General features: G+C 53.2%; 1 protein-coding gene across 2 annotated transcripts; it reads left to right on the top strand.

Annotated features, from left to right (window-relative positions):
* The first annotated feature begins 9,095 nt into the window (after positions 1 to 9,095).
* On the top strand, positions 9,096 to 13,110 carry VPS37D (VPS37D subunit of ESCRT-I). 2 transcript variants are annotated; one of them, XM_055410061.2, is made up of 4 exons: positions 9,096 to 9,340; positions 10,656 to 10,827; positions 11,316 to 11,398; positions 12,007 to 13,110. In XM_055410061.2, the coding sequence occupies exons 1-4, from the start codon at positions 9,203 to 9,205 to the stop codon at positions 12,367 to 12,369; spliced, it is 756 nt and encodes a 251-aa protein (XP_055266036.1). In that variant the 5' UTR covers positions 9,096 to 9,202; the 3' UTR covers positions 12,370 to 13,110. The 2 variants fall into 2 exon arrangements, with proteins under 2 accessions (XP_055266036.1, XP_088689015.1); XM_088832889.1 differs by having other exon boundaries at positions 12,013 to 13,110.
* Positions 13,111 to 13,937: the final 827 nt, after the last annotated feature.

Here is a 13,937-nt window from a genome sequence, read left to right on the forward strand (position 1 = left end):
TGTCTGGCTAGCATTTGCCAAGAGCTGGCTGCTTGTCAGGGTCCTGCCTGAACTTCCTAAGCCCTTTACGTAGGTTGATTCATTGAATCCCTTCAACAACCAAATGGCATGGGCATTTTTCCTTATTTTATAGATGAGGAAACCGAGGCACAGAGAGGCTGAGTAACTGGTCTGAGGTTCACACAGGTGAAATTGGAGCCCAGGTGTCCTGGCCCTGGGCTTCCCAAGTGGTAAAGAACTCACCTGCCAATGCAGGAGACATAAGAGACATGGGTTTGATCCCTGGGTTGGGAAGATCTCCTGGAGGAGGGCATGGCAACCCACTGCAGTGTTCTTGCCTGGAAAATCTCTTGGACAGAGGAGCCTGGTGAGCTTCAGTCCATAGGGTCACAAAGAGTTGGATACGACTGAAGCACGTGGCACACACGCACGCCCTGGTCCTGTATCTGCCAAGTGGCAGATCCTGTGCTGGGGGTTAGGACTGGAAACAAATGACACAAATTCTGTCCTTGCTTTTAGGGGACCTCTTGTCTAACAAGAGGGGGGATGGATGAGTCTTCAATGACTCTGGTACAGGTCAGGCTGGGATAGGGGCTGGGATGGAGTGGGCTGGAAAGGAAGGATGGATTCTGCCTGTGCAGGAGGTGGTATGTGCTGAGCCAAAAGGATGGGTCAGGTCTTCAATAGCTTTAGGATAAGGCATTGAGAGGAAAGGCATTCTGGGTGGTGGGACATCTTGGGCAAAAGCAGGAGAGGTGCAGAGAAGCAGCGTGAGACTGGGGAACAGTCAAGAGTCTGGCATGACTGGAAGAGGGTCTAGAGGTTGAGTATGAGATGGGCAAAAAGAAAAAGGAAAAAAGAGGAACACAGGCATTAGACAAAGTAATGCAGTCTCCATCTGGGAGAGGATAGGGAGCCGTAAGTTTCCATCAAAGGCAAGACTGGTCAGATTTGCTAGAACTAGAGGGAGGTAGTGGAGGACCAGCAGGGGGCGGGTGGCTCAGCCCAGGAGTGGTCAGTCCGTCTGAGCTGGGCCAGGACCACACAACCAACTTGGGGAGGTGGGTGGAGGATTTACCCAGCAGAAGGGACTGACTGTCACTTGACTAAAGTTCTTGGGTCTCACTCAACTCTAGATTCAGCCCCAGAACAGATTCTTTGTTAACAAAATAATACACTTGTAAATGTCAGGAGAACTGGCTAAAGAGGGGACTTCCCTGGTGGTCCAGTGGTTAAGAATCCACCTTGCAATGTGGGGGCCGGGTTCAATCCCTGGTTGCGGAACTAAGATCCCACATGCCACACGGGGAAAAAAACGTGACGGAGGAGTGATAACCCCTAAATTCAGGGGTGTGAGCAAGCAAGGTAGGAACACCCAGATGTAAGGTTTTGGTGAGGTTCCAGTTCTGGGGTTCGGTGGTGGATTCACTGGTGCTCATTATAAATGAATAAATCCACAAATAAATGAAATAAATGCAGGCTAAGTAGACACCAAAGAAAAGAGTGTATTAAAAAATAAGAATTACTATTAATCTATTTCTGTGTACCTGAGGTCCGGATTTTATTCTATTGCCTTTTCTTTTTTTAAATATAAATTTATTTTAATTGGAGGCTAATTACTTTACAATATTGTATTGGTTTTGCCATACATTGACATGAATCCACCACAGGTGTACACGTGTTCCCCACCCTGAACCCCCCTCCCACCTCCCTCCCCATCCCATCCCTCTGGGTCATCCCAGTGCACCAGCCCTGAGCATCCTGTATCATGCATCGAACCTGGACTGGCAATTCGTTTCACATAGGATAATATACATGTTTCAATGCCATTCTCCCAAATCATCCCGCCCTCGCCCTCTCCCACAGAGTCCAAAAGATTGTTCTATACATCTGTGTCTTTTTTGCTGTCTTGCATAAAGGGTTATCGTTACCATCTTTCTAAATTCCATATATATGTGTTAGTATACTGTATTGGTGTTTTTCTTTCTGGCTTACTTCACTGTGTATAATAGGCTCCAGTTTCATCCACCTCATTAGACCTGATTCAAATGTATTCTTTTTAATGGCTGAGTAATACTCCATTGTGTATATGTACCACAGCTTTCTTATCCATTCGTCTGCAGATGGACATCTAGGTTGCTTCCATGTCCTGGCTATTATAAACAGTGCTGCGATGAATATTGGGGTACATGTGTCTCTTTCAATTCTGGTTTCCTCGGTGTGTATGCCCAGCAGTGGGATTGCTGGGTCATATGGCAGTTTTATTTCCAGTTTTTAAAGGAATCTCCACACTGTTCTCCATAGTGGCTGTACTAGTTTGCATTCCCACCAACACTGTGAGGAAGGTTCCCTTTTCTCCACACACTCTCCAGCATTTATTGCTTATATACTTTTGGATAGCAGCCACTCTGACTGGCATGAAATGGTATGAGGTCCGGATTTTAAAAGAGGATGTGTATGTATCTGTTCTGGAATAACTGGATGTCCACATGCAAAAGTATGAAGTCAGACCCCTAACTCACACCATATACAAAGATTAGTTCAAAATGGACCAATGACCTAAATGGAAGAGCTGCTACTGCTGCTGCTGCTAAGTCACTTCAGTCGTGTCCGACTCTGTGTGACCCCATAGACGGAAGCCCACCAGGCTCCCCCGTCCCTGGGATTCTCCAGGCAAGAACACTGGAGTGGGTTGCCATTTCCTTCTCCAATGTGTGAAAGTGAAAAGTGAAAGTGAAGAAGAGCTAAAAACTATAAAACCTTAGAAGAAAACATAAAGGTAAATTTTTATGATCTAGAGTTATAAAATTATTTCTTAGATACGATGCCAAAGCACAAGCAGCAGAAGAAAAAAATAGATAAATAGGACTTCACCAAACTTTTTGTAAAAACTTGTGTGCATCAAAGGGCCCCATCAAAAAAGTTAAAAGACAACCTGCAGAATGGGAGAAAATTATAAACTATATCCCTGATAAAGGACTAGTGTCCAGAATATATAAAAAACTCTTACAACCTCAACAATAAAGAGACAAATATGGGCAAAGGATCAGAGTAGACATTTCTGTAAAGCAGATATTAAAAATGACAAGTTGCATAAGAAAAGACGGTGAACATCATGAGTCATCAGAGAAATGCAAATCAAAATCATGAGACAACACTTCATACCCACTAGGAGAATTATAATTTAAAAAAAGATAGACAATAGCAAGTGTTGGTGAAGGAACTGGAACCTCCTTTAAAATGATTAAAATGGTAAATTTCATGTCATGTATGTACCAGCAAAAAGTCAAAAGGAATTAAGCTCCGCTGGTAAAGAATCCAACTGCAATGCAGGAGACTCCAGTTCGATTCCTGGGTCAGGAAGATCCCCTGGAGAATGGAAAGGCTACCCACTCCAGTATTCTGGCCTGGAGAATTCCAGGGACTGTATAGTCCATGGGATCACAGAGTTGGACACGACTGAGCGACTTTCACTTTTTCGCAAGAATGAATCTTCAGAACATTATGTTTTTAAAGAAGCTGGTCACGAAAGACTACATATTAAAGAAATCCATTAATGTGAAATGTCCAGAACAGGCAAGTAGGTTAGCTGCCTGGGGCTGGTGGTGGGAGTGGGGCTTTGGAGGAACTGGGGAGCCACTGCTAGTGAGTACAGAGTTTTCGGGTTGTTTTTGTTGTTTTGCCTTGTGGGATCTGAGTTCCCTGCCCAGGGATTGAACCCATGCCCCCTGCAATGTAAACGGAGTCATAACCTCTGGACCACCAGGGAATTCCAGGTACAGTTTCTTTTGGGGGTGATGAAAATGTTCTAAAATTGTGCCAATGGATTCACAGTTCTGTGAATATACCAAAACCCACTGAATTGTACAATTTAAATTGTTGACTTGTATGGCATGTATCTCAATAAAGCTGCTTTTTTTTTTTAAGGGGGTGATGATTGAATCCTTGGAGAATAATGAATTTAAAGACTGAACAGGGAACAGAACCCTGAAGATAAAGTGTCCCCTTTCTTCGGGCAGCCCCTGGGAGTCCCTGGCAGAGAGTAGATGCTCCATAAATCAAATCGAAGGGATTGTTTCTAGAAAGAGAAATCCATTGCAGCTGCTGTTTCTGGAGCATGATGAAGTGGCAGACATTGTGTTAGACACATATCAAGTCACTGAATCCTTCAACCACCCACTTCAGAGATGGTATCATTGAGACTCTGGGAATTGAGGAATTTGCTCTTAGTCACATAGGAAGCGGCAGAGCTCAGAAGGGGACCCAAGCTGACTTCAAGCTGTCTGACTTCAAAGCTAAGGTCTAAAAATATACCCTTAAAATTATTGGGTGAGCGTGTGTGCTCAGTCACTCAGGCGTATCTGACTCTTTGCGACCCCATGGACAATATAGCCCACCAGGCTCCACTGTCCATGGGATTTTCCAGGCAAGAGTACTGGAGTGGGTTGCTATTCCCTCTCCAGGAGATCTTCCTGACCCAAACCTGTGTCTCCTGCATCTCCTGCATTGGCAGGTGAATTCCTTTTCCTCTGAACCACCAATTTTATATAAAAATGTTCAGGCTTACCCCAAATTATGCACCTGTGTGTCCCTACACTCGGCCTAAGAAACTGAACTATCTCTTCAATTCTAATTAAAAAAAAATCTTTTGGGATCTTAGTTCCCTACCAGGGGTTGAACCCACACCCCCTGCATTGGCAGCATGGAGTCTTCGCCACTGGGCTGCCAGGTAAATCCCTGAACTATCTCTTAATGCCATTGAAGCCCCTCTGTCGCCTCCTCAATTCCAGCCTTCTTCTGCCAGACTGCCACACTGCTGAATTTGGTACTTATTGTTCCCATGCTTTGTACATATCTCCAAGCAATATAAAGTATGGCTCTGCATGTTTCTAAACTTTACATAAACATTATTATACTGAATGTACTCTTCGGAGACTGCTGCCTTTATTCAAGGTATTGTTTGTGAGATTCAACCAAATCGACATGTGTAGCTGCAATCTGCCCATTTTTGAGTGTAGTATGAAGTGTTCCATTGCCCTGGACATTTGGGCTGTTTCTAGCTTCTTGTTATTACAAGTAGAGTCACTGCAAACATTCCTATCCTTGTCTTCCAGTTCAAGGCAGTGAATGTTCCGCGAAGTCTGTATTAGCTGCTTATTGCTACTATAACAAATTGCCGAATTTGTGCCTTGAAACGACATACATCATTTATTTATTCATTATTTATTTGGCTGCCCTGGGTCTCAGTTGCAGAATGTGCGATCTTGAATCTTCGTTTGGCATGCAGGAAGTAAGCTGCAGCAAGTGAACTCCTAGTTGTGGCATGTGGGATCTAGTTCCCTGACCAGGGATTGAACCCGGGTCCCCTGCATTGGAAGCACAGAGTCCCAGCCCCTGGACCCAACAGCACAGACATATCCTCTTACAGTTCTGGATGTCAGGAGTCTGTAATGGGTTTCCCTGGACTGAAGTCAAGATATTGGCAGGGGTGCACCCCCTCTAGCATCTCTCAGGGAGAACCCACTTCCTTGTCTTTTCCGGTTTCTAGAGGCGGCCTGCTTGTGGCTTCTTTCTCCATCTTCACAACCAGCAACATACTGTCTTCAAGTTTCTCACTGACTCCGATACTCCAATTCTATTGTTGTGTCTTCTCTGATTCTGACCCTCCTGCCTCTCCCTTCCAAGAACCCCTGTGATTACACTGGGCCCACCTGGGTGATCCAGCATACTCTGCAGAATCACAGCAGCAAAGTTCTTTTCCCCATGGAAGGTGACGTATCCACAGGTTTCAGGGATGAGGATGTGGCCAACTTTGGGGTCTGTTACTCTGTCCACTACACATTGAATGTTCTTTACGAGTTTGTCAAATTGCTCTCCAGTGAACTGATTCTCTCTCCCACTAGCAGTATGTGAGCATTCCTGTTACTTCCCAACCTCACCAACACTTGATATTACCTGACTTTTTAGTTTTTGCCAACTTGACACTTGTGAAATGTCTGGACTCTGACTGCTACGTGGTCAAGAAAGAGATGGTGGTCGATGGTGTTGAATGTGAGAAAGAAAGGCTCTGGAAGTCAGAAGCGGTCTGTGACCTTGGCTAGAGCAGTGCCCTTGAAGTGGTGGTGGGGTGAAGTCAGAGTGAGTCAAGGAATAAGGGGAGGTAGGAGGAAATGGGGGCTTCCCAGGTGGCTCAATGGTAAAGAATCAATCTGCCAATGCAGGAGGCATGGCTTCGGTCCCTAGATGGGAAAGATCCCCTGGAGTAGGAAACAGCAACCCTCTCCAGTATTCTTGCCTGGGAAATCCCATGGACAGAGGAGCTTGACAAGATACAATTCATGAGGTTGCAAAGGGTTGGACACAGCTGAGCACACGCCCGCTGATGAGGAAACAAATGGACGGAGTGCAGGGTGCAGACGGGATGTCAGTCGGCTTGGGCTGTCCCAACAAAATACCACACACTGGGTGGCGTAAACAAAAGACACCTATCTCTCATAATTCTGGAGGCTGGGAAACCCAAGATTAAGGTGCCAGCAGATCTGGCTTCTGGTGAGGGTTCTTTTCCTGATTCGCAGACGGTGGCCTTCTAACTGTGGCCTCATATGGTGGAGAGAGAAAAAACTTTGGTCTCTTTTTCTCTTCTTAGGACAGTAATCCCATCATGGGAACCCACTCTCATGACCTCATCTAAACTCACCTCCCAAAACCCCACCTCCAAATATCATCACATTGGAAGCTAGGATTTCAAAATATCAACTGGGGGCGGGGGGTACTCAGTTCATACAGAGAAGCAAATGGCAACCCACTCCAGTATTCTTGCCTGGGAAATCCCATGGACAGAGGAGCCTGGCAGACTACAGTCCATGGAGTTGCACAGAGTCGGACATGACTGAGCACACACTGAGTTCATACCTGGGTACTTTCAAAATATTGGGTGGGGGTGAAAGGGAGGTATCAGTCTAAAGGCAGAAATTAAACATGAAAGAGACAGAGAACAAAAGAGACACATGAACTTCCCTGGTGATCCAGTGGCTTAGACTTCACGCTCCCAAGGCAGGGGGCCTGGGGTTCGATCCCTGGTCAGGGAACTTAGACCCCACATGCCATGACTAAGAGTTCGCATACCGCAACTGAAAGATCGCACATCCTGCGTGCCACATCTAAAACCAGCAAAGCCTAATAAATAAATATTTTATAAGCATATTAATTAAAAAAAGAATCCGTTCTGCTATGCAGGGTACACAGGTTGGATCCCAGGTCCAGGAGCTAAGATTCTACATGCCTTGGAGCAACTCAGGACGCTCCAACTACTGAGCCTTCACGCAACTAGAGTCTGCGCACTGCAATGAAAGACTGTTCGTGTGGCAACAAAGATTCTGCCTGTTGCAACTAAGACCTGACGAAGCCAACTAAATAAGTAAATAAATATTTTTTAAAAAAGAGAGAGAGAGACGTAACTAACCACAGCGGGGGAAGCCTCTCAGAGGAGGCAAGGTGAAGCTGAGACCCATAGCAAGGGTACTTCGTTGGCTTCGGAATGAGGGGAGGTTTCTCTTCCTGGAGGTGAGAGGGAAGGAAAGGCATTGGGGCAGGTGTAGAATAAAGACGGGTTGGTGACGAAGAGGGACGAGCTGAGGGAAGAGCTCCCATCAGATCTCACCAAGGCCTCTTAGAGTGAAGAGAGACGGGAGAAGGAGGGGCCAACGGTGGGCCAGCCAGGAGGGAATGTCCAGGAGGCCCCTGGATGAACGGTGGGAATACTGGGTCTGGACGATGCACAGCAGAGCCAGGGAGCTCAGAACCAGGAAACTGGGAAGTATGTGAGGGCTCTTGATAATACCCAGGATCCTGTGGAGGGACAGCAGGGACTGTGGGGCACACAACGCTGCGTGGGGAGGTAAAGAGGGTTTCCTGGAGGTGGTGATGTTCCAACTGAGTCTGGAGAAGGAAAACCAAATTTCAGTTACCATAAAAATGTGGAAGAAGGGGACTTCCCTGGTGGTCCAGTGGCTAAGGCTCTGCACTCCCAATGCAGGGGGTCTAGGCTCAATCCCTGGTTGGGAAACTAGCTCCCACATGCTGCAACAAAAAAAGATCCCACATGTGGCAAGTAAGAACCAACACAGCCAAATAAATAAAAATAAATGTTTTGAAAAATGTGGACAAAGCACTGCCTTCACAGTGCATCAGCGAGCTTGTCCTGCCCCGTTCCATCAGTTCCGTCTCTTTCTCAGACATCTCCAGCAGGCCCTCTGTCCTCTGGCTGGATTGAGGACCTGCATATACAGGAAGCACTGAGATTGTCTGTCCTTTACCTGGAACGTGATTTTGGGTAGGTGACATCATCTCTGAGAATCCGTATCCTTATCTCTGAAATAACAGTAATTCATATCAGGTATTCCTTTAACTACAGGTAAGAGACTCTACAGGCTTCCCTGGTGGCTCAGTGGTAAAGAATCCACCTGCCAAAGCAGGAGGCGAGGGTTTGATCCCTGGGTTAGGAAGATCCCTTGGAGAGGGAAATGGCAACCCACTCCAGTATTCTTGCCTGAGAAATCCCATGGACAGAAGAGCCTGGCAGGCTACAGTCCATGGCTTCGCCAAAGAGTCCGACACGACTTAGCGACGAAAACAAGGGACTCAACAGTCACTGCCTCTTATCCTCACTTTGCGTATCATCACCCCATTTTGTAGAAGGGAAAACTGAGGCTGGGGGAGGTGAATGACTTATCCAAGTTATCAGGAGGGCAGGAGCTCCTGGAGCCTGGCCGAATTCAGAACATTGTGCGAATACAAGGGGTAACTGTGAAACAGCCTTGCAACCTGTAAACGCCTGGGGTGGGAGAGTCCGTGCCTGGGGGCGTGGTGACTGAAGGCCGAGAGAAGGGGAGCGGAGAGAAGCGGCCCTGGAGACCGAGACGGCGGAAGGATGACGGGTTGCCAGGGGATCCGCGGGTGCGGGAGGCGCGGCGCCGCCGGGGAGGGGAGGGGTGCGGCCCGCCCCCTCCGCGCCCCACCCCCAGCCTCCGCGCCGCGGCCCCTTTAAGGGCGGGCGGGGCGCCCTCTGGCGGCGGAGCGCCGCGCGCCGCCGGAGCCCGAGCCCGAGCCGGATCCCGGAGCCGGAGCGGAGCGGAGCGGAGCCGGGGCGGAGCGGGCCGAGCGGGCCGAGCCAGCAGCCGAGCTGGGGGCGCGGGCGGGCGGCATGTACCGGGCCCGGGCGGCGCGGGCGGGGCCGGAGCCCGGCAGCCCGGGGCGCTTTGGGATCCTCAGCACCGGGCAGCTCCGGGACCTGCTTCAGGATGAGCCCAAGCTGGACCGGATCGTGCGGCTCAGCAGGAAGGTAGCCCGGGGGGCGCGGGCGGGGGGCGCGGGGGACGGGCCGCGGCCTGTCGGACCTGCGGGCCGACCGAAGGGCCGCGCTGGCCGGGCCGCGGGGCCGCCGGAGCCTGGCACGTACGCGCGGGCCCGGCGGAGCCGCCCCCGGGGGAGGGGGCGCCCGGAGCTGGCCTGGGGCGGGTGGGGCGCGCCGGAGCCCCAGGGAGGCGCCCGCGCACCCGCGGGATGGCCGCGAGGCGTGTCCTACGGCGGATGCTCCAGGGAGGTGTGTTCCGGGGGCCGGCTGTGTTGTGGGGGGCCCTGGCTCGCACACCCACGTTCTGTAGGGCCAGAAAGGGGAGGCGCCTTCCACAGGGAGACCCAGGGGCCTGTCTGACACCTGGGGGACCGTTGGGAGGGTGTCCGTATGCTGGGGGTGCAAGAGGGCGCTTTGTGTTTTCCGCTGGGGAGGGGTCCTGAAAGCGGAGGTGTGTGTTCCGTAGGCCACCGTGAGAGAAAGTTGTATATTTCACAGGAGATAGGCCCGGGCTGCTTGTCTGTGGGGGGCGGAAAGGGAAAGTGTACATTGGAGGGAGGCAGGCGGGAGGGCCATGTGCATCCTATAGGGGACAGATGGAGGGTAGTGCGTTCTCCAGGGGCAGGGAGGGGAGGCTTGGCCCGCCTAGTAACAGAAGGAAAAAGCCTTCTCCAGGGCCAGGAAAGAAAGGGGTCTGCTTTCTGCAAGAGAAGGAGAGCTGGGAGCAGGTGCTAGGGGATCGGGGAGGAAAAGGGGGTGTGTATTCTCTGGGGTGTGGGGATTCCACTGGGGCAGAGGAGGGGTACAAGGGGGTGTGTGTGTGTGTGAGGGGGTGCCAGACAGGGACAGGGTGAACACCTCACTCTGGAGAGTCAGAGCAGGGGATGGGGAGTGTTTTCGGCACGAACACCTGAAGAGGAAGCAGACAAAGGCCTGGAATGAGAGGGAAGCTGCCCATGCATGGAAAATGGGACAGAGCAGGGAGGGGGGCTCCTCGGGGACCTGAGCAGACATATTAATTGAAAAATTAAAAATTAACTAACATTTGTAGAGACCTTCATAGTTTTCCTCACTTCAGTCTCCCAACAACCCTATAAGGGAGACGTTTTTAGCTCACTTTGTGGACTAGGAAACTGAGGCAAAGTGGGGTCTGGGCTCTCCCAGCGCCTCCACCTGTTGGCTCGCCATCCTGAGGTTGGGGCACCTTCGGCTTGGCCCGTGGGCACTGCCGCCTGGGTTGGGGGGGTGGTCGGCGGCCGTGGGGAGTCCCTGAATGGGCCTCTGGGCTCTTCCCCGCCGGCAGTTCCAAGGCCTGCAGCTGGAGCGCGAGGCATGCCTGGCTTCCAACTACGCGCTAGCCAAGGAGAATCTGGCGCTGCGTCCCCGCCTGGAGATGGGCCGCACTGCCCTGGCCATCAAGTACCAGGAGCTCCGGGAGGTGGCCGAGAGCTGTGCAGACAAGCTGCAGCGACTGGGTGAGGGACGGCTGGGAGAACTGCCCCGGGGTTGGGGGGTGTTGGGGGGGTGGGGGGGGCTTGGAAGTGCCCAGCTCTGAAGGTTGGGAACTGGGGCACACCTCTTCTTTGGGCAAGTTTGCAGGGGTGCTACTCCTGGGCGATTCCCAAGTTGGGAAGGTGAGCAGTTGGTGAGTAGAGCTGGGTTGGAGAGGCCAGAATGGGGCCCTGGGAGGAGAGGGGACCCGCTGCCCAAGGGCCTGGGGTGCTCTAGGAGACAGAGCCTCTGCTTCCGCTTTCGCACTACGATGGGGTGGGGGGGCACACAAACATGCTGTGGGGCGTGGTCCAGGTGAGGAAACAGGCCCCAGAGAGGGGAGGGGAAGCATAGAGTCACACACAGGGTCAGGGAGAGAGTCAGCAGCGGGCCCTGGGGCTCCGGCCTGTCTGTCCAGGGTGGCAGGCCCTGAGGGCAGGGGCTATTCACTGCATCCCTCTGCGGCCCTCAGAGGAGAGCATGCACCGCTGGAGCCCCCACTGCGCGCTGGGCTGGCTGCAGGCTGAGCTGGAAGAAGCTGAGCAGGAGGCTGAGGTGAGAGGAGGGGGCGGCTGGGCCTGGGGACCCGGAGGGGGAGCCCAACCTATCATCGTCCCCTCCCCTTGATTCTTACATTGCAGGCGTGAGAGCCCCTCTTCCAGGAAGCCTGCCCTGAGTGCCTGGCCCCCAGGAGGGCCTGCTGAATTGCTGTCCGCCCTGGACACAAGGCCCACCGTCCCCACCTGTGACATTCCCCCGGCTTCCTGTGACCATCTCTGGGCAGCTTAGGCTGGGGCTACAGAGGAGCTGGGGCAGTCGTCCCAGGATAGTGGGTGGGAGCACAGTGCTCAGGGTGTGGAGGGGTGGAGGTGGAGGGCCTGGCCTGGAGGAGATGGACACCTGTCCCCTTCAGGTGTGTCCCCATCTCTGGACCCCCCTCGTCCCTGCCCCAGCAGGTCTGGTGGTTGTGAGGAAATCAAGGCTTGAGAGGAGAGGACTTGGTCCACAGTCACTCAGCAAGGGGCAGGCGAGGCTGGAACTCAGTGCCCCATCCCTGACGGGGGCAGTGGCGTCCATGGAAGGGATTCAGGATGGGGGAGAGAGGACCAGCCCTGAGTCTTTGATCGTGGTCCTCCTAAACTGTCCCTTCCCTCCTGTCCCAGGAACAGATGGAGCAGCTGCTGCTGGGGGAGCAGAGCCTGGAGGCTTTCCTGCCTGCCTTCCAACGAGGCCGGGCCCTGGCCCACCTGAGGCGGACCCAGGCAGAGAAGCTGCAGGAGCTGCTGCGGCGCCGGGAGCGGTCTGGCCAGCCAGCCCCCACGGCTGCTGCGGAGCCCCCCAAATCCTTCCCCGCTGCCGCAGTCCTGCCCACCGGGGCCGCCCGGGGGCCGCCGGCAGTGCCCCGGAGCCTGCCCCCCTTGGACTCCCGCCCAGTGCCCCCACTGAAGGGCTCCCCCGGGTGCCCCCTGGGCCCAGCCCCTCTGCTGAGCCCTCGGCCCTCGCAGCCAGAGCCCCCCCACCGGTAGGATCCAGGGTATGGCCCCCCCATGGGGGGCCCAGACCAACTTGATGCGTGGCTCCTCCTCCTCCCCCACTGCCTGGGTGGGGGGAGGGGCAGGCCCCTCCCCCTGGCCCTAGGCAGGCCCTGGCCCTGGAGGCTGAGCTGGGGAGGAGGGTCCACTGGGAGATGCCCAAAGAGAGGGCTGGGGGTGGGGTGGGCAGGGTCTGACGCCTCTGGCGCTGAGGAATCTCTGCCTTTTTTTTCTCCCCTGCTGGGGCCTCCCGGGTGATGGGCCAACCCCAGTGCAAGAACTTGACTCATGGGGGCCTGGGAAGTTGCCCGCTTCCTTCAAGGGGCCCTGCCTAAGGGGCCCTAGTGCCCCTGCCCCTCCACTGGGCTCGCACAATGCCACGGCCGACCGGAGTGTTTTCCATCACGTCCTGAGCCTACCTTTCCCCCAGTGCTGGGGTCCACCACCTAAGAGCCAGGGGGTCAGGCCCCAGTGGCAGGGGCAGGGACACCATGGCCATGGAGCTACTACTACCTGCCCCACTCAGGCTCCAGACCCTGGGGCGAGGTAGGCCAGGGGCTTCTGACCTGCAGGGGTGAGAGTGGGCCATCCCCCGGAAAGACCATTCTGTATTTTTCTGTCCCGTCTCCTTAGAATGGAAGCTTTTTGAGGGCAGGTCCTTGTCTTTGTATGTTCTGTCCCCAGCCCCTCCTCCCAGGGGCCGTCAATAAATGTGATGATGAGGATGACGATGCTGCCCGACTCCTCTCTGACCCCTCACCCGGCCTCTCAGCCGTTGCAGCCTCATCTCAGGTCCTTGAGAGGCCCTCCTTTCCTCTCCTCCCATCCAAAGCCCAGCTGTCCTTCGGGTCCAGCACTGCTTCTGCCTTCTCTGGTTGCCAACCCCAGAGAGTCTTTTTCTAACTCTTCACTTGCCAGCCCTTCTGGACAGAAGCACACTCTGCCCCATCACAGTTCTCTAAGGGCTTCACCGGTGTGCACTCTCGTTTCCTGGGTGCCCTGTAGGCCCAATCAGGATGGCCCCTGCTCCTTCTCTGGCCTGTCAAATGCCACCCCCACCGAGTGATGGAGAGGCTTCTATAAGGCTGAAGCTATCCGTCTTCAGCTTGGGTAAACACCAGGTGGCAGCTTGGCTGATGACGGTGGGACAAGAAGATGGGGGAGTAGGAACATGTCTTGGGTCAGCTTAGGTCAAGTTTGATGAGATGAAGTTTGGCAGGAAGTCAAGGAAGATCCTCTCAGTGAGAGGAGTCAGAGTGCTGTGGAAACTACTGTGACCTCGGTCCACGTTAGCAGGGAAGTAACCATCTAAACCGAGGCAAGTGCTGGGTGGGCTCTACTTCTTACTGAAGTTTTAAACTCTAAGGGAACCCCGCAGCAGCAGCACCTTTGATAAAGTGACAGTGTTAGTCGCCCAGTTGTGTCTGATCTTTGCAACCCCATGGACTGTAGCCCACTAGGTATCTCTGTCCATGGGATTCTCCAGGCAAGAATACTGGAGTGGGTTGAGGGATTGAACCCACGTCTCCTGCTTTGCAGGCAGATTCTTTACTGTCTGAGGC

Source organism: Moschus berezovskii, chromosome 27 (genome assembly GCF_049115385.1).
Source record: "Moschus berezovskii isolate FMDL1 chromosome 27, NW_MosBer_1.0, whole genome shotgun sequence".
NCBI lineage: Eukaryota > Metazoa > Chordata > Mammalia > Artiodactyla > Moschidae > Moschus > Moschus berezovskii.

Bases quoted from the DNA above. Each gene is read 5' to 3' on its own strand.
- VPS37D (XM_055410061.2), top strand. From the start codon at position 9,203: ATGTACCGGGCCCGGGCGGCGCGGGCGGGGCCGGAGCCCGGCAGCCCG. The intron at 9,341-10,655 runs GTAGCCCGGGGG...CCCCGCCGGCAG, and splicing joins TCGTGCGGCTCAGCAGGAAG to TTCCAAGGCCTGCAGCTGGA. The intron at 10,828-11,315 runs GTGAGGGACGGC...TGCGGCCCTCAG, and splicing joins AGACAAGCTGCAGCGACTGG to AGGAGAGCATGCACCGCTGG.